The following is a 23,741-nucleotide window of genomic DNA, read 5'->3' on the forward strand; positions in this document are numbered from 1 at the left end:
ACACGATTCACAACCAAAAACCCATGCAGACCACGATAAATCACAATATAATCCCCTCTGTCTCGTCTATCCTCAAAGGTTTGCAGATTGAAAAAAATGATAGTCTTATCCTACGAAAGGGAATCTTTGCATTTCAACGCTGTATAGACTCTAGAAGAAGTTGATCTCTCCCGAGAGAAGGCACCACACATGTCCGGCATACTCCATCAAAAGCCATTTGACACTGTGTGATTCTGAAATCCTTTTTTGCCAGTTGGAAAGCACATGCACGGAGTTGGGTGCTGCTTCTCATGTAGTGGTGATCCAGATTCACACCGAAGAACCGATGCAGAACCCGATGAGTCATAATAAGATCACCTCTATCTCGTTGATCCCTAAAGGTTTTTAGATTTTATAGTCTCAAACGAGCGTGATAGCCTGGTCTTATCCTCCCAAAGTGAATCCCTGTATGTCAACACTGTATAGACTTGAAGAGAAGTTGGTCGCTCTTGAGAGAAGGGCACCATACCGGTATACTTCGTCGAAGGACGTACATAGCTGCAAAAAAGTGTTCGACACTTTGCCAGACTGCAACCTCTAAACGATCTCTAAGTCATGTAGGTCATTTGGCTGTCCTATGCTGCCACTTAGTGAAACCAGGTCTAATCATAAGACACTATAAGCCCAAATCATTATGATGGTCAACAGGAGTCAGGCAGTGACCGTCGATTGCATATCGGTCTTATTTCTGCCTAGGTGTAGATCGTGGTATCTATTTAGAGACAACAACCATTTGAAGATGGAGACTGCCGAATGAAGAAGTACAATCTTGCAATGTTTTCCAATTTTCTGGATTTGAAATTTTGAAATTTATTAACTCGATGAAGAACACTATACATTTGTATACCACGTGTTTCAAGAAAGGCCCAGGACAATAATTGGAATACAATCATCCTAAATTTCTTATTAGTGGAAGCTTGATCAATACCTGCTGATGAGATAAACACAAAGCTAGTAGTTATTCTCATTGTACTGTGATCTAAACACTATTGTCAAAGGTCAGCTTAAGCGTTAAGTTTCAACTCGAAAATTGTCTTGGTTTTCATGCCAGATAGAGCTCGAACGAACATTCTGCAAAAGGCACCTATTACAAAAATGTGTGGATACTTCAACTCCTTTTGTGTTGGCCAAGATTTATTCTCCTCATCAACGGGAAATTTGGTCAAGTCGGCAATTCATTATTTTTCACGGAATGTATCCTAGATCATGTGAAATTTTTGTTTTTCATTTTTTGTTTCAATGCTATCTTTTGTTATTTTTTGTATTTCATGTTCACATTGTACTGTAAATCATATTAATATATTTTATCTGAAACTCCTCATATGAAAGTGAAACTTCAAAACTTAAAGTGAGTCAGATTATGCTTATCTGTTCAGACTGCCCCCTGTTCATTTCTGTCCGATTTCACCAAATACAACCTGACTGCAATCAACTGAACAATGACTGTGAAACCGACCAGTTGGCTTCGTACGGACCCCATCATCAGATAAGCGCGCCATTCGGACAAGCGTCCGTCGATTTCCCACATTAAAACCCCCTCGCAACATAATTCAGAGCGTAGATATCATAATGGGAAAGTCCAGCATTCCGATATTTCTTCATAAATCAAAAACTAATGGTGGCGGCCGGGTTTCCCGAAAGCGAAGAAAGAATAGAATGAGGAATTGTCGGCATTCACGCCACGAATGGGGGGACATTCATCGACCGACAATGGTAGCGACTAATGTCTACGTCAATGAAGCATTGTGGGGTTCAGAACTAGGCATAATAAAATTTATTCCACGGATAAATGCCCGTTCTAGTTTTTCGGTTAGTTATTTTTTTCGTGAGGATGGGTGCTCACGGAAAAACACTGTTTGTATGTCGTATTGTGAGGTTTTTTCTTTGTGGGTTTAGTTGTTTATGGAGTTGTTATGTTCGCAGATCGGTGCGGATATGCGAAGAAATCTGGAATGGTCGTAGATTATAAAATTTTGTTAGGGTCTGTTCTGGTTCACAGATTGATGAAAAACAGAGAAGGGCACCGGCATTGGAATATATGGACCTAAACTGAGGATCTCTAAAGCCCAGGGAAGTGAGCCCTCGATTCTACAGACCGAGGTAATGGCTGTTTATGTATGCGCCCAGGAGTGTCTCAAAATGAATCTCAAGGGGGCGCATATCTACATCACCACGGTCAGCCAAACTACGCTGAGATTCCTGGAATCATGTTGCCAGGGGTCTCTGCTGACTTGGGAGTGCCGTAACACCCTAAAGCAACTGGCCAGATGAAATAAGGTGACTCTACTATGGGTACCAGGGCACTGTGGGGTTGAAGGAAATGAAAGAGCTGATGAACTTGCAAAAAGTGCATCAAAGTTAACACCTGCTGGACCTGAGCCTTTCTATGGTGTAGGAAAAGACCAATATAAAGCTGCGGTCCAGCTATGGGAGTTGTACAGCAAAACAATCCACTGGACTAACACTCCTAGACTTGTTCAGGCAAAGAAATTCGTGAAGATTTCACCTACCTACGCCGAAAAGCTCCTGAGGCTGTCGCGAGCCGAGCTTCGGGTGATGGTGGAACTGCTGACGGGGCACTGTCGGTACAAACATCATTTGTACCGTATGGAAAAGTCAGCAGACGAGATTTGCAGGCTCTGTGGATCGGAAGCAGAAACAGCCGAACACTTGGTATGCAAGTGTCCGGAGCTGGCTGGCCTAAGAACCATTCACATGTGTAAGCCGGTCCTGGATACCAGAGAGTTAACGGCCAAGGCCCCTAAGGAGGTTGTCAATTTCATTTGCGTCATTGACGACCTCCCTTGGTTTCTTTGAATGAGTAGGGTAAAGAACAGAAGATCTGCATGGCCGCAGTTCCCGGAAGGCTTACCGAACCGAAACGACCCCAGTTCAAATGATAAATAATAATAATACTACAGTTTCTATGAATACCCAACCAAAATAGCTGAAATGAGTTACTTATCTATTATTTCCGAGTTGAATAAACTATGTAAATCCTACAAAACCATATGGTTGTACAATCTGCCACACAATAGGTTCTCTGTCACAAATATAAGGTGAACGTTTATGAACAGTAGAATTCCCATTGTTGATATAAGCTATCTGGACCTTATCTGTTACTCCCAAATTATTCTTTATAATATTTCAATAGTATTATAGTAGTTGATGACATTTAGTGAATGAAATCTGTTCTTTATGTCAGTCGGTAAATAGTTTGCACTTGCGCTAAGTGGATCGTCTAACTGTATTGGCATGCGGAAAAGTAGCACTTTGCGTTCCTGCTAGGAAGAAAACTATTTCAAATTTCAGGAAATGATTTGTTCAAAGAAAAAAGTATACCTACGTTTTGTGGAGAACTACGGGATGTTAATATTTTATAGTTATAGTGAGCAGCCCTCAATTATTATTGTTCATGAGAACTCCACTGAAAAAAAATCAGATCTGTTATTCCACTGACGCAATTCAATACAGTTGAATGAGGATTTAATGAAGCCATTCACAAAAATTAGAATTTTTCGAATACGGTGAATTTGGTTATTTCGTATATACGGCTTCTGCGAAAAGCCAATTTTTGAGTCTGCTCGAATTGGTTTCATCATTAAGAGCTGAGGATTAAAGCGAAATATTCAAATCTGGCCAGAACGTTCGTGCTTTCGGAATGAAAAACACTGATTGGGTTTTATGAATTGAGCTTATTTGCTTTATGGGCGAATGGAAGAAAATTCTCCATTGATGGATACTGTGCATCATTAACTTTGTCCAAAAATTTCGCGTGTTATGCAGAATAAACGAGCTGTCGATACAGGGTGCTTTAACTTTTGATCTGAATATTCATCGAATTTTGAGGAAAAACTTTGAACATTTTTCTGCCTCATGATGTGGATACAAATCGATCAATTTCAAAGAGAATGTACAGAACTAGTTGAAACTTTTTTTGAATCAATATTTTGTGACATTTTATTGAAAAAAGTAAATCGAGATGGATTGTCAACCGTTCAGATATTTTCTCGGAAACGACAAATGATTTTCAAATCGAATTTGCTGCAAAAATTAGTAGCTATACTGCTTTGGTCCTCCTGAATTGAGAAAACGAAATATGAACGTATAAGCCGAACATCAAGGAAACAATATTAACAGTGTTTTCCACATTTGCGTGAAATTGAAAATATAATGCTACGCTGATACTGAACTGACTACAATATTTTCTTACCGCAAGTTACCAAAACTTATAGTATTGGAGTTATAAAGTATATTCTTTTCCATTACTTATTTTGAAATCAGGCAGCCTTGTCGTCTTTTAATAATTACATGCCATCAGCAGACCTTTCCAGTAGCGAGATGATAAAGAAAATTAGCATCGAGATAACTGATTTTAGGTTAAAAGGAAAATCATCAAATGGTACACAATTGGTACTAAAACCACGCCAGGTACTGGCGCTGGAGTATTCTCGGTCTGGCACCAAATGTGAACTATCGTAGGGCCACTGTCTAAGTGTCTTTCAGGCAGAGATACTTGCAATAGAAAGATGTATTGAAATTAACCTAGTGAGAAACTATCGTAAATGTGATTTAGTGATATATTTTGACCGGCTGCAATCAAAGCACTGTGCTCACATATCAATTCTAAGATGGTGTTGGTGTGCCGAAGGCACCTCAACGAAATAGGCAAAAAGAACAAGGTCTATTTAGTCTGGGCTCCCGGTCACTCAAGAAGTAAAAGGCAAACTTGCCTGAAAAGGAGCACAAACTCTTTTCAATACCCCAGAACCTTTCTGTGGTATAAATACATGTACCTTCAATGAATTGTTTCATAAAAAAACCGAAAGAGAAACACTCTTCCTGGGTTGAATCATTCCAAAAAGTCTCTTCAAAAATTTGATACTGTGAGATCTAAGAAGAAACTGGATCTCAGCGAAATATGATACACCTCCTCACTGGATCCCTTATAGGGCATTGCCTTTTCATGGAGCATGTCATGAGAATGAGTCTAGCAGAAAACGAAGAATGCAGATTGTGTGGTGAAGAGTTAGAAACTCCTGATACTTGTAGAAGTGAGGAGGTAAATTTAATCTCATGAAATCCCATTTTGAAGTGTTGAGTATAAAATTGAAGGAAAAGTCTATAAAACACTTCTGTTGTTGGAACCTTGTATATTAAATCATCCGGTTACATGTTTCGGCGTATTCGCCATTATCAAACCAAAGATTCTGAAAAAGATTATACTCTTAGGTACAATATATGAAGTTGAGCAAAAAACTTAAAGAAAAGGTGAAAAAAGGTGGAAACATAATTTTTAGGAGGTAACCTGCTTGAAACCATTCCAGATCTTGAAGTTCATTACAAATTTGGGATTGAGGAACAAGCTGTAGACTACGACGACCAAAGGCAAGAACTGCTCTGATGAGGGCCAAAATAGACCATATATAGCGTTGCAATGAAATCCCCCTTGAATCTACATAACCTATATCATAAGCATCAGTACTCACCTAGGAACTTTTTCCATAAACTACCGTGATTCGTGGTTATATCATTTCGTCAATTGCTTTTTTAACTGATTTGGCAATCACCAAAGTGTGAAATTCGTGGTATTTTGCAACCTGGAATGTGCGACAGGAACCTAGCGCCATATAATTACAGCTGAAACCACCTTTCAAGACGCAACCGCAATAACGCGGTGAAAATTCTATCATTCCACCTAGTGCCGCCTGTATTTACTGTATTTACCGATAACAATTGTGTTCCCGTTAAATATACTCCCTTTAATGAGAAACTTAACTCATTACCACCCCGAACAACTCTGCTGAATAATTAGACAGCGTTCTGCAATTTTGGGGTTGCACGTTTCGCATGATGAAAGGTAGCGAAACGAAATATATGCGTCGGTGAAACCGTGAAATGTGCCTTATGTGTGCCGGCTAGGGTTTTAAGTATGAAATTAATTATGGTTTCCTTCGGTTTTATACAATGCCGGAGGAGTAATCGCTTACTACTTGAGGAAGTGGATTACTTGATATTAACACATGCTGCCGGGTGTAGGAAGATGTGTTTATGTTGAGTAGACGTTTTCTAAGATTCAGTAGAATTGGATGAGGATTCTTAGTATTCAGGATTTTAATGTGATGAGTTAAGTCAAAGATTTTCACCTGCTTATTCTTGAGAATCAGCTAGCTACTTTTAAGCCTAACACTAAATATTTCATTGACTATTTCCTTCCTTTCATTTCTAGTGAAGAAACTTCCTTGGCGACGCTCCTTTTACATTAATAAAACAGACAAGACGATGAGACTGACAAGTTTGTTCGATTCGAATATTTCTCAAACTCAAAATAGCTTTGGGAATGACTATACTAACTGACAAAAGATCGGAGGATACGGGCGGCCATGGCAAAATATTCACATGGGTCGCATCGAAAAAGTTCAAACTAACTCTGGCAACATGAAGTCTGGCGAAATATGGAATTCTCGAGCCGGTTAAGGTAAGAGAGAATATATGGCACCAATATTTCTTGAAGGTAACACAATGCTGTTATGCTACCTCAAATTAAGACTAAAGGTGACATACTTGCATGTGCTATAGCACACCATATCATAACGCCCACTGTCGTGTGTACATGACGCTCAACATCAAACTGAGGTTCACGTCTTTCTCCCCGACGTCGTCTAGTTCTTCTTCGGTCATCATGTGCATCCAAGGATAATCGAGATTCATCAGAAAAGACGAACTAAAGCCCTTTCACATTCCAATGTTGACGTTCTCTGCACCATTGTAATCGTTGCCGGTGATGCTCAACCGTCAGACAAAAGATGGGGTTGATAATGTTGCGGTCCAAAGACGTTATCCGGCAGTAAACCGTTCGGACAGTTACATGATAGTTTTGTTCTCCTAACCACTCATCAACCTAAGATCGAGTTGTTGCATATCGGTCTCTAATGGCCATAGGTCTTAGACGTCGATTTTGAACTTTATCTGTGCCCCTTCAACGTCCGGTGCCTACTCTTCTTCAATTTTGGGCATTATCAAACCAGTGTAGGCAACATCTCATAACAGTAGTTGGATTTCTGTTGGCACGGTTAGCGATTTCTCGAAATGACAACCCCGCCTCCCGTAGACCAATAATTTGACCTCTTTCAAAGTCAGTTAGCTGGCGATAAATTCCGCGTAACGTGCTCTAAGCATTTTAACAACTTAACATCGACTTTGGATCTCTTCGAACAGCTGGTTTGTTGTAAAATTTGAAAAACTTGCTGAAAACGACTACAATATTTAAGTTACAAAAATTGTTCACATAAAAGAACCTTGACGATTTTTTTTTTCGAATTCAATCATTTTCTTCTTGCTATATTATCTTTGTTTCATCAAAAAACAATTAAAATTTAAACACCACTTTCCGAGTGTTGCAGTTTCTTTGTCGGTTAGTTTATTTGAATCAAAAATTGGAAAAATGACATATTATGCGTAGATAATAAAAGAAGAGTAGAAGGCATACAGATTCATGCTCCTTTAGTTACCGCAGGGGGATAGTTTTAGTTTCGAACGCCATGTTGCGCATTGACACTTATAATATTAATGCTTTAAATTTCTTCTATTTTCACTTGGTTGTCATTGTGGTACTGATGTGTTCTAAAAGGGGTGAAACTGGACTATCGATATCAACTTCCGATGGAGGCATGCTTTGTTGTGGTTAACTACTGTCCCAGACTCTTGTCAGTCCGATGTTTGGTTTATTTACCTTCAGCCGTTCTCCGTTACAGCGTTAGTTTTTCTTCATATTATAAATCTTAAGTACGACGAGAAATATACTAAGTGACATACAAAACTTGAACATCCAGATCAACTATTCCATTCGATCTCTGGTCGCTACCCATTACTAGTCCTAATCCTCTTTATAAGGTTTACATTCTCTTTCATTTCACCATCACTTTGACTTCCACAGGAATTTTTTTGTTAACGTTAACTGTTTGCTTAGTAACAGTTCAATATTTCTGGAAATTGTGGTTTCACTCAAAAACGAAAGATATGTTTTACTTCCGCTCCAAGTCCTTCATGCCCCCACCCTCGGCAACTCTTCCTGCCGGACGCAAAATGCAAATTAGAAAACCGGCGGCAGGACGCACGTACCCGGACTTTCCGCGTATTTAATTCCTGCACGACTTATTAACCTTCAGCAGCATAATTCAGAAAATCAGATTAGGATCGTCCTGCTTGAAATGAAAATCTCATAAATGTGAGTCCATGTTATTCGTTCCCTTGTACGTTCAAGGGTCGGGGGGAATAAATTGGGATATAAATCCTGCCGGAATTCATTCCGTCGAGATTAATATGGAACTATGGAATGTATATGATATTGCTCGGAGTCGGATTCTTCTTGTTTCGGTCGGATGGTGTACAAGATTTTCAAGGGTTTATCCAATAACGGTCGGGATCAGTCTTAATGGGATTAATTTTAGCCATCACAGTGTGTTTCGAGTTGGGTAGCTTTCGATTCAGGGGATATTGGAATGCTTGAAGGCAAATTAGTGTGCCAATTTGAAAAGGAACCACTGCCTCCATGCAGATTGAAAAAAAGCAGAAAGGGGTGAACTCTAATTCGAGGGGAACATTAAATACGGTCGGTTTCATTTAGATTGTATCAACCCTGCGAGCTGATACCTCATTTTCAAGGAAATTTGATTGCTTCCTCAAAAATGCCTTACACTTTTTTGTTAGTACTTACGATAAATAAAAAAAAAAGTCAAGATGTGAGCAATGGCCAAAGAAAAATGCACAGAGTTGAAGAGAGCCAATTGAATATCAACTACGCTCTCAAGACTCAGAATTTTCTCCTCTGGAGACATTTTAAGTCGGTTGTATATGTAAGGTCCATGAAAGTTTACCTCTTTCGGATTTTTTCTGATTTTGCATGATGGCCGAATTATTAATGGTGGCTTTTCAAAGCGTTGATGCCAACAAAGATGAAATATAACATAACGTTAATGTAACTGTTGGTACAGTTTTCATTTTGTTGGTCAGCGATGTTTGGGTTTGCGAAACTGGTTAGATCTAAAATGAGCGAAATCAGTCTGTATCTACTAACTTTCGACGTTAGCATGTTTCCAGATGGTTTTTATGATATAGCTTAACGACTGAGTTCATGTAATTATTATTATTTCACTGAATCAAGGTCGTTATGGCTCTGTTTGATTTCCGGAAACTGCGACGAAATTGATCTTTTGTTACTAATCCTACCTATTCATACAAACCCAGGGAGGCCGTCAACACTGTTAGCGAAACCGACGACATTCTTAGGAGCCTTGGCCATCACTTCGTGAGTTCCCAGAACTGATTCTCCCTTGTGAGTGGTTCTTAGGACTGTCAGTCCCGGAAATTTGCACGCTACGTGTTCCGCTGTTTCTACCTACTTTCCACATAGCCCGCAGATCTCATCTGCCTACTTACCCATGCGGTACAACAGGTATTTGCACCAACAAAGTCCTGTCAGCCGTCATATTCACCCGAAGCTCAGCTCGTGGTAGATTCAAGAGCTTTCTGGAATAAGTCGGTGAAGTTTCTTCGCCTGAGCAAAATCTGAAATATTCCTCCAGAGAGTTCTTCTATTGTCCCATTTTTGGACCGCTGCCTTGTATTGGTACTTTCCAAACTCACAAAAGGGCTCAGAACCAATAGGTGTTAACCTTGATGCCCCCTTCATAAGTGCGTCGACTTTTCAATTTCCTTCAAATACCACAATGCCCCGGTTCCCATACAAGAGGTACTTAATTGCCACTAGCTAGTTGCTTTATGGTATTACGAGATCTGGATGTCAATAGGACATAGCTTTATGACTCAAGGAATCTCAGGAATATCTGGCTGTCCGTAATGATATAAATACGCGTTTCTTTGAGATTTAATTTATGATACTCTTGGGCGCAAGAATAGACAGCTAGTCTCGGTTTGCAAAGGTAGATGGTTCACTTTCCAGAGATCTAGAGATCCTTCTATGTTCTTCTCTCAGCCAAGATTCAAATTTATAACAATCTATTCTCACCGAAAAAAATTTAGTTTTTGTCTGATAACAGAAAAGAAGTTGCACATTGAATCATAAAGAAATAAACTCCTAAAGATTTCGCGGAAAATGTATCTACAAATTCAGAACCCAAGCTCTTATTTTCTGCTTTAATTTGCCACTAGCTAGTTGCTTTATGGTATTACGGGACTCTGATGTCAATATGACATAGTTTTATGACTCCAGGAACCTCATTAAAATCTCTTATTTTCTGCTTTAATTTCAGCATCACAACATTCCTCAGCCGAATACAAAACCATCAGTTATACAGCAGAGAAGAACCTGATGAAAACTGAGTGGATCAATCATCGTTTTCCAAACTTCGTTATTGATGCTATTCAAGGCACAGCTCCAAAGTCTCTCAATATCGCTCTAAACATATAACTGCCGCTCTGGATACACATCACGTAAAGGCATGCCATAACCCGATGATTATTTTTTTATTACGAAGTTCCGTGTCCACGGCAAGTGAAGGAACGCAAAGTGAACGATTGTTTGAATGACCTCATGCTCGAATGACCCCATGCTGAAAATGGAATAAATATCGGTTATGGTGTTGAGCCTAAGAACCATAAAATCGTCCAGGGACTGCGTGACCTATAAACTTGGATGGTCCTTCCCCTGTAATAGATATGTTGTAGCTAGCTGGAATGTTATCTTAATGGTACCCTTTTAAAAATTCAGCATGACCTCAGTGGCGTAGAGGGAATTTATGCGTCTTGTAAAGGGTGTTTTTTTTAGAGCTATAGAACTTCAAATTGCAATAAAAAAAACGATGGATTCTTGGATTCACATGAATTTTTTTTATCCGCAAGATAATCTTGTGGCATTACATTTTGAATATGATTTCTGGCATATAACCGCCACGGCTGGCTCGGATGTAGTCCAATCTGGACGTCCAATTTTCGATGACTTTTTCCAACATTTGTGGCCGTATATCGGCAATAACACGGCGAATGTTGTCTTCCAAAAGGTCAAGGGTTTGTGGCTTATCTGCATAGACCAATGACTCTACATAGCCCCACAAAGAGAGTTGCGGTTTTAAATCACAAGATCTTGGAGGCCAATTCACAGATCCAAAATTAAAAATTAGGCGGTCACCAAACGTTTCAATCAATAAATCGATTGTGGCACGAGCTGTGTGACATGTTGCGCCATCTTGTTGGAACCACAGCTCCTGGACATGATAGTTCAATTCAGGAATGAAAAAGTTAGTAATCATCGCTCTATACCGATCACCATTGACTGTAACGTTCTGGCCATCATCGTTTCTGAAGAAGTACGGACCAATGATTCCACCAGCCCATAAAGCGCACCAAACAGTCAGTTTTTCTGGATGTAACGGTGTTTCGACATACACTTGCTTAGCTTCACTCCAAATGCGGCAGTTTTGTTTGTTGACGTAGCCATTCAACCAGAAGTGCGCTTCATCGCTAAACAAAATAAAATGGACGTAGTGCGCAATACGTATTCCGCAGAGAACCATTATTTTCGAAATAAAATTGCACTATTTGCAAGCGTTTTTCAGGCGTGAGTCTATTCATGATGAATTGCCAAACCAAACTGACAATAAATCACTTAACAGCTGTTGAATCGGTCGTCATCTTGAACAGTAATGCCAACTTAAAGTTATATACCTCGAAAAAAACACCCGTTAGCAGAACAAATATTGCCACCCTCTCAAGTGCCCCAAAGAATTGCTAACCGCACTGTGGAGATTTATACATTATTAAAAGACTCAACACTGACCTTACCTATATATCATAAATAGCCTATAGTGCCCTGAGGACAATCATCTGATGCCATTGGAATTGAAAATTGTATTCTTTCATTTTATTTTCTAGTTCATATGGTAATTCTTTGTGTCTCCTACTATTCATTGATAATTTTCATTCAATTTATTAAGTTTAATGAGTGGAAAAAGGCTCCTTCAGATTATATTAAACCGTTCACAAGAAAAATAGTGAACTATATATTTAGAAACAGTTTTTTTTTCGCCTTCTTGAAAATGTAGTTTCATTTGAAAAGTAAATTTTCAATTTGTGATCTACATTTGCCTATTTTGGAATGTTCGAAACATATCACCGACGAAACACTACATGTTTCTTTGATGTTATTTTGCATCAAATCATAGTGGGAGACAATTTGATATTTAGGGGATTGAAAACAACTAAGAAAAAACATATAATACAATAGTCACTGCACTCTTTCCCAGAAACATGGGGGTTGAAATTTTTTACTTGAATGTTATATTGTCATAGCAAAATAAAATGCTTATTTCTTATAACCACAAGACTTCCTACGTCCTCTAGCACGTTCAAACTTGGGTCCCTTTGACCTTACGAATGGCTTAGTGTGAGAGTGGGGAACACCTGGAGCTGGGCCGAAGTGTTTCACAGATTCTCTAGCGTTTCTACGCCCTTGCATTAAGACTGTCTTTTGTCCAAGTGGAGATCTCAGAGCAAGTTGATCGAAAGTAATAACTTCACCACCTGCTTTCACAATTCTGGCACGAACTTTGTCAGATACTTTCAAAGCACAAATGGTCAATTTGGGAAGCTCCCAAATGCGAGAATCATCAGTAACGTTACCAACAATTACTGCTGTAAGGTTTTCACGACCAGGTTTCTTCATGAATCTTACAATGCGAGCTATGCTTATTGGGGGACGATGGATCCTGCTCATAAAAAGCCTCTTCAATATTATTTTGTTGAATTTGGCATCTGTACGTCTAGCCAGATATCGGTAGAGTTTCACCAAAAGTCGTAAATATACATCTTGGGATCTAGGTTCGGTCCTTCGAACCTTACGATCGTATTTGTGTTCAATATCTATACCCATGATGCCCCGAAATGTTTCCAACCTTCTTGTTTCATCTATATTATCTATATTAACTTATATATATTAGAAATATTTCCATGTGATGTAAATTTCTTCACTATGTATTGATGAGGAACTAACTTCTATCGGAACACAACAAATACCATTTGGCGTCAATCTAGAAAATTACTTCTACATCCAACGTTAAATAGGTATTCAACATCGATTTTTCTCCTTCATAATAAATTTATCCATGTCAGGACATCTCGGTTTCTACGCCACTGCACGTCCTTGTGCTCACACGGTCAAGAAAATAAATATCGGTTATGGTGTGATCCTAACAACCATAAAATCATCCAGGGTCTGTGCCTGACCTAAAAAGTTGGATGGTCCTTTCACTCTGATAGATATGTTGAAGCTGGAATGTTATCCTTAATGATGTCCTTTTAAAAATTCAGTAGGTTAGTCCCGGATTGGTCACCCAGGGGATATCATTCTCCGTTTCCGGTTGGTTGAGGTTTCCGAAGGAACTATGCCTCAGGGATGAGAGGGATGAGTTCGCTCAGCAATACCATTTTGTGTTATATGTATATTCAGGAAATGTTGCAACTCTAGAGGGTGAAAGGTTGTTGTGAATCGTAGGAATTCCTTGGATTCAACGTTTAGAACATTTCCAGGTCATTGCCTTGGCTCATTATTTTTCAATGAACTCTTCGTGTTGATGCCTTTTTATTGTTAATTAATACTTACTCAGCCAGATGTTCTCAAACAAATGATTCAATGGAAACTATTCAAAAAGTTATTGCTGTGGAGGTTGAGGCTACAAAATCGTTTTTTTATTACGTCTTTAGAAAATATCACTATGCTTCTACCGTGATAACTATGGAAATGTTCTTTTCAAGTTTTCATATATCGTCCTTCTTGATTATATTGAGACGATCACAGAATATTCATATCATGTGTAAATTATTCAAACTGATTTAAAATTATGATATATGGAATGGAAATATACAGTGATGAGGAAACTAATACGGCAATTTTGAAGTATTGAAGGAAAATCTGGAGAAGACGAAATATTTATGTTTGTGGTCATAGAAAATAACAAACTTAGATTTTGGAGATGTTGGTAAGATGAAAAGATACTCTAAGTAGCTTAGAGTCAATGCTACTAAGGAGAAAGAGAATTCTAATTTATTCAGAAGGAAGTTTAGTTCAGGCAAGAGAAGGAATTGTTAGTTTGCCTTCATTTTATGAAGCAAGGAATTGAATCTTCTTAGTACGCCATCTCCTAACGAAGGTTGGCGATCCATCTGGCAATCAAAACTCTAGATGTAGCTGCCACAAATCATCTTCTCAAATCCTTCAGCCAAGAATTTTGTCTTCTACCCACCGATCTTCTCCCTGTATCTTTCCTTCTATCATCAACCTAAGGAGCTCATATTTCGCACCCCTCATCACATGCCCTATGTATCTGGTCTTTCTTTCTTTGATACTGAAGAGGAGGTCAAGGGAGTTTTGATAATTATCGTCTTGTATGGTTCAGAAACATAGGAAAAAACAAAAAAATATATGAGGAAGATGGAGGTAGTTTCTATCGATGCGATAAGGATCTCATTGAGAATATGTGAACATAATCAGGAAGGTTATTATTATATAATAGCCGACGGGCACATTTTACCATCTCAAATGCATACAGTGCATTGAAGTTAAAATCCTACAGTTTCGATAATGTGCCTTCAATAAAATCACATCACCTTTCATTTGGCAAAGATTTAAGGTGAGCCAATAAATCACCCTGTGATTATTTCAACATTTCACCTACGTACGCCACAAAGCTCTTGAAGCTATCACGAGCTGACCTTCGGGTGATGGTGGGACTGCTGACGAGACACTGTCGGTATAAACATAATTTGGAGGTTGTCAGTTTCATCAACGCCATTGACGACCTCTTTGAGTTTCCATGAATGAGTAGGGTAGAGAACAAAAGATCTACATGGTTGCAGTTCCCGGAAGGCTTACCGAGCCCCAACTACCCCAGTTAAAATAATAATAATGATAATGCATTTTAAACACCACTGTCATTGTTCATTACAAAAATAAATCATCTGATAATTTTGAAATTTTGAATGATTTTTTGGATAATATATGACCTATTCTCAAGATGTTACTCGCATTACCCACCAGCAGACATTATGTATATCTCCTAGCGTTTCCTATAGAACCCATATTCTTCCTCAATGTAAGAAAGCAAATTTTGTCTATAACTTAATATCATCACATATCTCCAAACCTCTTCGTTCGTTAGATACATAGCCTAATACATCGAAAACACAAGTCTGCAAATATTTAGCGAATCTAAAAATCCAAAACACCCAAGGCAATAAACCTCAACGTGCAGTAGTATTTCCTTGGAACAAACACACCCACCAGCCTTGATTAGATCGAAGAGCGCATCTCTCCAGCAACAACAACAACCTCACCGCCCCCCTCCTCTTCGCCCCTTTTCTATTTTCATCTCGAGCTCCTAAACAACCCTTTCAGCATCAGATACGTTTGTGGGTTACAATGCATCCTCCGCGGTAAGATGAACGGGGAGTAAGTTTCTTTGTTCGCTGGAAGATATTGCCGTTGTGTCGGGTAATAAAATCGATTTTTGCCGCTCTTGTCGCCATAAATTCCATATTTGTCGCGAATGCGAGAACGGAACACCTTTTGAGGCGTTGGAGTATCGGTTCGAAAGCGCTGTTTTCACCTTTATGCCGGCGAGGAGGGACTTCTTGCGTGGGCGTGAATGGAGGCTTAGGCTAATTTCCGAAGCTTATTTTCGGTATGATGGTTATTAGAGAGGGGATTTTCCTTAGATGTGGTGGGGAATTGTGAGCTTCGATTATGTAGGTGGTTTTGTGTTTTGGACGATTGTTGGCGAGGAGTTTCAGTGGGAGTTTCATTGAGGTGTCGGAGGAATTGTGGTTGTAGCTATGGTTGATAATGAAGTTGAGAGGATCTGGATCAAAGAACATGTTATTTTGGGGAATATTCAATAGAAATGATTCTGAATACATTCAACGCGAGTTGTAATACAATTACGCACTTCCAGTCCTTTTTCTAGTCATGCGTAATATACTTCTTCCAACTCTTGTTATGTTATGAACTATTGTCAGGCGCAAAATTGTGATTTCACCTTATAATACCATGGAATAGGCAATGTATTTCTGAAATCGCATTCGAATCAGGGAATATGCAAAAGACAATGGGTGTAATAATTCAATACTCAACCAAATCCTGTTGACAGAAGTGGATGAGCTAACTGTGAGTGGTAGGTTCACCACCCTTTCAATCCAGAAAAGAATCAACAGAAAACAAACCAAGAAAGTTAATATATAGGTTCAAGAATATCTTAAAAGAGCCTTGAAAAGGCGCATATTTATATCCTTACGAATAGCCATGCTACGCTGTAGGCTGTACTATAAAGCTATAGGAATCTTTGCTGACACAGAATACTATAAAGTAACTGCCAATGGAGTTACACTGCTATGTCTTTTACTGGGGTATTGTGGTATGGAAGGAAATGAGAAAGCCCATGAAGTAGCAGAAAGAGCAGTAAGGTTAACACCTTTTGGCGCTGAGACTTTTTCTGGACTTTTAAAAGACTAATATAAGCGGTTTAAAAACGGAAGAAAAAACCTTTTGGAGAAACACTCGTGGTCTTGCTCAGACAAAGAAATTTATGGTGCTTTCACCGACCCATATCTGGAATCTTTTGAAGCTGCCATAAACTGAGGTTTGAGTATTGGTGGGACTGCTGACAGGACACTATTGGTGCAATTTTTTTTTTGTAATGCATTGGTTAGTCAGCAGATCAGATTTGCAGCCTCTGTAGAAAAGAGTTAAATCAGCTGAATACATGGTGCGCGAATATCCAGGACTGGGAACCTCTTATATGGAAAATATAGTCCTGTATACCCACTAGGTAATAGTCAAGACTCCTAAGGATGTTGTCGGTATCGTAAAGAGTATCCACGGCTTCCTTGGGTTTGTATGTAGGGTCAAGAACAAAATATCCAAATGGTCCCAGTTGCCGGAAGGCTAACAGAACTGTAGATGAGTAATGATTGATGAATGAAAAGGATATGGAAAGGAGAAGCAAAAAAAATACTATATACAACCCAATGCTATCGGACTCTAACAAATACTTGTTTGCATAAAGAATCGTTCTTGGATTGTTTATTTAGTAAAAGTTGAAAGGACACGTGTTCATAGTAATGAGATTATTGAGTATAATTATTTTTTTGCACTTCATGAGGATAAAGTACTAGTTGTAGAATTAGTAGGAAAATATTATTTAGCGCACGCAAATGAATGCGGAAATATGCTATATTGAGTACTAAAATTCATGCGAAAAGTAATATTTTGTATGTATAGAATTCGAATAACATATTTCACATATTATTCAAATTGAAAATTGACCCAGATTATATTGTTGTTTTAGCGATGAGAATTGAAAATTGTTATTATTACTATTTAATGCAACTCCGAATTCACAACTAACTGAATAAACGAACATCAAAGACCGAATAAATCAAATATAAAAACAACTCCATTCAAAATGATCATCTTGAAGAAAAATCCACTAATTTATTCCTATTTCACTTATAATCTCTAGGACGTAAAACTATCGCAGAAATATGAATAAATTTGCAGATTTTAAAGGCGCATCGTAGACAGAACCAGAAGCCTTGTGTCGCGGTCTAGGGTGTCCCTTTTTTCCGTCCGTTGGTAGACCTGCTCGTAAATTTTCTCGTTCGGGCCCATGTTCTATTTTGCGGTGTGAATATAAATGGGACATGTGTTCTGGGTACGCGAGAACCTTCCTCAGCTCCAGAACACATTTGTCTGTAAACCAGACGGCCGCAACCTTTGCTTATTATGTGATTTTGGTCTTATCATTTTCTTTTCGGACATGGGGAGAATGAAATTAATAAAATAATAGCCTCTATGTTGCGCTATAACACAACCTCAAAATACAGGAAACGAAACACGTATGAATAAATATACTAACTGACTAAGAAACTGCAACACCCAGAAGGAGCTATTTAAATTTCAAATTTTTTTTTGGTAAAACGCAGATAGTATAGCAAGGAGTAAATGATGGAAATTTGGAGAAAAAAACGAAGGTTCTCAATTTTTTTTGAATAAATTTGTTAATAATGTGTTTGTCGACCCGTTTATCTATACACTCCCCACTAAGATGGTATATTTCTTCTTGAGGGGTACTCTTCCAAGCTACCTGTACTTCATGTCTCAGAGCCGCCAAAGTCCATGGAGGCTGGGGTAAATCTTCAATTTTTCTACCCATGATGTCCCAAACATGCTTTATGAATGAAAGATCGGGGGATCTATGCGGCCAAGACAAAAGATTCACATGGGTGGCTTCGAAAAAGTTCAAACTAACTCTGGCAACCTGAGGTCGGCCATTATCTTACTGAAATATTGGATTCTCGTGCCGGTTAAGGTAAGGGAGAACATATGGCTCCACTATTTCTTGAAAGTAACGCAGCGCTGTCATGTTACCTCGAATGAAGACTACTTGCATGTGCAATAGCACCCCATACCATAACGCCTACTGTCCAGTGTACATGACGCTCAACATCAAACTGAGGTTCACGTCTTTCTCCCCGACGTCGAATAACCCTTCTTCGGCCATCATGTGCACGCAAGGGTAATTCATCAGAAAAGACGACCTGATGCCATTCCACATTCCAATATTGACGTTCTCTGCACCACTGTAATTGTTGCCGGCGATGCTCAACTGTCGGAGGCAATACAAGATGGGGTCGATAATGCTGTATTCCAAAAGACCATACGAAGAGTTACAGGATGGCCTTGTTTTCCTGACCACTCATCAGCAAAAGATCAAGTTGTCGTAAATCGGTCTTTAATGGCCATAAGTTTTAGACGTCGATTTTGAACTTTGTGACCCTTCGACGTCTGGTGCCTACTTTTTTTCTTGTTGGGGCATTATTGAACCACGCTCAACAACATGTCATAACAGTAGTTGGATTTCTGTTCCCACGATTAGCGATTTCTTCAAATGAAAACCCTGCCTCCCGTATACCAATAATTCGACCTCTTTCAAATTCATTCAGCTGGCGATAAATTCCGCGTACACGTGCTCTAGGTATTTCAACAACAACTAAACATCGACTTAGGATCTTCTCGAACAGCTGTTTGTTGTAAAATTTAAAGAACTTAACAAAAATTTTTCACATGAAAAAACCTCTATGTTTCACCAAAAAAAAATTCAAATTAAACAGCTCCTTCTGGGTGTTGCAGTTTCTTTGTCAGTTAGTATAGTCAACTAGACGTCTCAAAATGATGAATGCGCGGGTCTCAAATGATATGAGATCACTAATAGAAATAGAATAGAAATAATAGTTGAATATTCAAATTACTAAGCACATCTCATAGGTGACACCTTGCCCAAAAATGAACGCACACCTTGTTATTTACACTTAATTCCTAACCTAAACCTAAATTTACTAACTCTATCATGTAGTTTTTTGTAGATATCAAATGTGAAAGTATTCGGTACACATAACAACTCATGACTTCTTTTGAATAACATTAATCTAGTAGACTCATTCGAGTATTATAAACGTACCGCCAAATAAAAATTCATCAGTTATCTCTCAGTGCAGTATTTCTGTACCGGACATTTCTGCCCCCCCTGAACACATGTCCGATTCAGATTCATCCCTCGCACCACCAGAACAAAAAAAAAGGTTAGGGCTCCGGACTGCGACAAGAGGCGTCTGGTTATGTCTCCAAAGCGCCTGGAAATCTGCAAATTTATTCATATTCCTGTACAAGTTCTACAACCGAGGGAGTTATATCTCATTCTATCCCATCTTGGCGTCATAAAATAAAAATACGATTTGTCGTCTCGAGAACGGATCTATGGGAATTTATGTGCCGTGAATATGGCCAGGGATGGAGGTCTTCCATTAGGATAATTTATGGGCGGTAGACTGGAGAGGTCAGGAGCCGGTTGTAATGGAGTTTTGGCTTGTATCGGGCGGTTGTAATCCCATTTCTGGATGTCATTACGTTTCTTCGAACGTGACCGACTGTTTTTACGCATAACCGTAGGGGGAATCATATTTCTGGGCAAAAAAAATTTATATTTATATATTATTCAGCGAACAGTTAGCTCCATCATTCCACCACAATGTGTGTTATATAATAATGAAAACTTTCACCGATTATTTGATAGAGTTGAAAGTCTACATCTCATTGCCTAATACTTGAGCTTCAAGCAAGGGAATTCAGAAACTAAAATATATTATACTGAAGCCAAATGACCTACTTGTGAATTTCGATGTTGCGTTGCTATTCACAATTGTTCCTATAGAAGTATCCTTAGGCTATTTGAATTATTCCAGAGAATTTTTCAAACTTAGCGTAACAACAAAACCGAGGTGTATTCAAAACAATGGAAGAAAGAGCCCGATGTATATGTGAGCCATAATACATCCAGGAGCAAATCAATATTTTGAGGCCAACATTCTTATCCAATGGTTATAGTTTGGAATGAATCGAACGATCAATAAGGCTATGATGTCAGCCTCAAGAAAACGGACCCAGAAATAATTTTCAATAGGAAAGTTAACTTACCTTCATATACCATCAGTGACATACAAAATGGAAAAACTTCTTGCAAGACACAACTTAAAAACAATTCACAAACCAATACAGATATTGGTAAAAATCTCAACAAGTGCTCAAGATGAATTTGATCCGCTTGAACGCGAAATAGCAGCCGTTTCGGCTGAAAGGTGTGGCCGAGTCATCGAAAATTGGGTCCAACGAATCGACCGCTGCAAACGTACCCGCGGTGATCATATGAACGAAGTTGAATTCCATTCATAAATGTTTTGATTGTACTTCAACCCGATAATACAGTTTTTGAAATACGAGGAGTAAGTAAGGTCTCCAAGGCCATTGTTTCGCCGCAAGTCGCGCTAGATGAACTCCGGCAACACTGTTGTATACGTTAGGCCCCCTCCACCAATCGGCACCTGGTGGAGCTAATTAGGACGCTCAGTCTTGACGTAGCAGCCATTTGCAATCGAAGTGCCGGTTGTCGCTCCCGCCAGGTGCGAGTTACGTTCAGTCATTAAGTTTTTGCACTAAAGAAAAAACTCCACCTATAGAAATTCATCGTCAATTGGAAGAAGTGTATCGTGAAAGATGTATGGACGTGAAAAACGTTCGAAAATGGTGTAGAGAATTTTTTGCTGGCAGACTAAACGTTCACGACGAGGAGCGCAGCGGCAGGGACCGTATTTCCGACAAGTGATCCTTCAAAACGTATACGTTCTTTCAGTGCTCTGAACATTGAATGGGCGTATACGTTTTGAAAGATCACTTGTCGAGAATACGGTCCCAGGCCGTCACACTCGTACGAAACAGTGCGGAAAGTTGAGTCGCTTGTGATGAAAGATCGCAGGTTGACTCTCAATGAGTTGGCCGCAAAAATCCAAGATGTGTGAAGTAAAGACTCTATTAATTCAATTTTGGTGAATAACCTGCAATACCGAAAATTGTCAGCCAGGTGGGTCCCGAAAATGCTTGCCCCGGAACACAAAGTCAAACGTGTCCAATGTGCCCAAGACTTTCTCGCCAGTTTTGAAGAGGAAGGGAAAGAGTTTCTTGATTCAATCGTCACAGGAGATTCTTTTAAAAAACATCTAGGAGGAATGAAATTTGCGAACGATGAAGAAGTTCATGAAGCGGTCATTTCATTCTTGCGCGAGGTGGCGGGATCGTGGTTCGAGGAGAGGAAACAAAAGTTTGTCGTACGAATGAGGAAGCTCATCAAAGTGAATGGTGATTACGCAGAAAAATAGCTTAGATTTCAAGCTTTACAGCAATGTACAACACTTAGTTAATAAATGTTATTTAATGTGAAAAAAATAAATGGAGACCTTACTTTAAATACACACCTCGTATCTCAAATGGTTTGAATTTTATTTTGAGAAAAAGTTGTCAAGGCCCCATTGAAAAACCCGATACTTTAGAGTGCGAAAACGACTAGACCACGGTTAAAAAGCCCGGAATTTTCCAGTTTCAAGGTCTCCACTGGGGCAATTGGCGCATCAATGAAAAATCGCTCAGTAGCTCCTGACTTCACGTCAGTGCCTCCCCGCATTTTTTTCCACATCGACCTCGTCCGACTGACGTCGAAACCTGAAGAGCTAATTAGTTTCCCTATCATCGCTCACCCGCGAAATTCCTGAAGGGTCTCATCCGGCCTAATTGCCATCGGGGCGCGAGACCCAGCGACGTCGACGCCCTTCGGGACGCCGTATAGTTTCGGATTCTTCGCAGAAATCCGGACCTAGAGACGATCCAAGTCGGGGAGAACTTAATAATCCCCGACGTGTTCCGTTTTTACAGCGTCCCGGTTGATATTCTGGAGGAGGTTTGGCTTGAAGAGAAAGAGATGGACCGAGGAGGAAGGTGCTGGGTTCCGTATTTGATGGAGTTTGGAGAAGAATTAGTTTTGTCAGTTTGTCAACGGGATCCCCGGTTGTGTTTGGTAACGAGTTTCTTGTGTTGATTGGTACTTGACGTTCTGAAATCGACGGCTGATCCGATTTGGAGCTCCTCTGTTTGCTTTGAAGAGTTTCTTGTGATTAGAGTCATTTTCTCTGAGCTGTCTATGTTTCGTTTCCTGTGGGTTTACACTTCTGTTCGTAATAATTCTGTTCACTTTTATATATCTTGTCCTTCTTTCTTCTTTCTGTTTAGGCATCTTGCCTATTCCTTCTACGTCCCCATGCCATCATGATCCATCGACGTTTAGGTTGTCGCTTCTCGAAACCAGACTTTTATGTATGTAGTCTTCAAATTCAGTTAGTGAGAATTGGGTTTGTGAATTGACCTTTGTGAATTAGAAACTCACAGCTGATTCAATTTGAAATTTCTTTGTTTACTTGTTCGTTCAACATTTCGATAAGTAAAACATTATAAAAACCCTCTTCTCACTTGGGAAATTCCTAATTATCCGTCAAAAAAGTAACCTTCAAAAGTGATACATGTACTCTAAGGCACCTTCGTCATTGCTTTCGAAATAGGCTTCCATTTCAACAATGACTTCTTCATCAGAGTCAAATTTAAAATTATCGTCACTTTTAACTGTCGATTGAGTAGGCTTTGAATAACGCTTAGCATTCCATTGCTTCGTTGCACTAAAAGATTGATTTCTCACTACAGGAATTTCGTTTTCATTGATTGTGGTCATCTACTTCTAAATGAAGGTCACATTGATGGTCTACCTCAGATACTGCTATGACAAGTCAATCTTGAGGTTAACAAAGGACTTTTGTAGACACCATATGGATAAAAGTTTTCATATGTAAATACTTCAATTAATTCATAGTGTCAATGTTCGTGGTCTATGATAACCAAAGATGACAGTCTAACAATGACATTCTTGGGAGATTTGCTTTAACTCCATCCGTCGTCTAGAGCAAAAGGATATAATGAGAACAATAGTAATTTTCGTGAACAAAATGAAACATTCAAACAATGTATATTTTTTTCCATCATACCTCATGGCTTCGAATCCTGAACCCTAATAACATTGCTGGAGAACATGATAAAAGAATTTTCATATCTACTATGAGGTAAATCTTCATCTAATAGCGAAACCAAAAGACTTTCAACTCAAGCCATACTTCTCAACCAAAACACGCCTCGTTACATGCCCACGCAAATCTAAAGGAACGCCACGCTCTCTGTGAAGCCATTCGAATTCGCCTTCAATAATGCA

At 39.1% G+C, this 23,741-nt stretch overlaps 2 protein-coding genes across 2 annotated transcripts in view; one reads left to right on the plus strand and one right to left on the minus strand.

Moving 5' to 3' along the window:
* LOC123684717 (zwei Ig domain protein zig-8-like) overlaps nt 1-23,741 on the plus strand; it is a 275,727-nt gene that overhangs the window by 156,281 nt on the left and 95,705 nt on the right. The window lies entirely within an intron of this gene.
* LOC123684723 (60S ribosomal protein L18) lies at nt 12,317-12,962 on the minus strand. The gene has a single exon (XM_045624110.1). The coding sequence runs from the start codon at nt 12,923-12,925 to the stop codon at nt 12,359-12,361; it is 567 nt and encodes a 188-aa protein (XP_045480066.1). The 5' UTR covers nt 12,926-12,962; the 3' UTR covers nt 12,317-12,358.

The sequence above is a fragment of the Harmonia axyridis genome, chromosome 1 (assembly GCF_914767665.1).
Source record: "Harmonia axyridis chromosome 1, icHarAxyr1.1, whole genome shotgun sequence".
NCBI lineage: Eukaryota > Metazoa > Arthropoda > Insecta > Coleoptera > Coccinellidae > Harmonia > Harmonia axyridis.

Excerpts from the sequence above, each read along its gene's own strand:
- LOC123684723 (XM_045624110.1), bottom strand. The coding sequence starts at position 12,925 with ATGGGTATAGATATTGAACACAAATACGATCGTAAGGTTCGAAGGACC.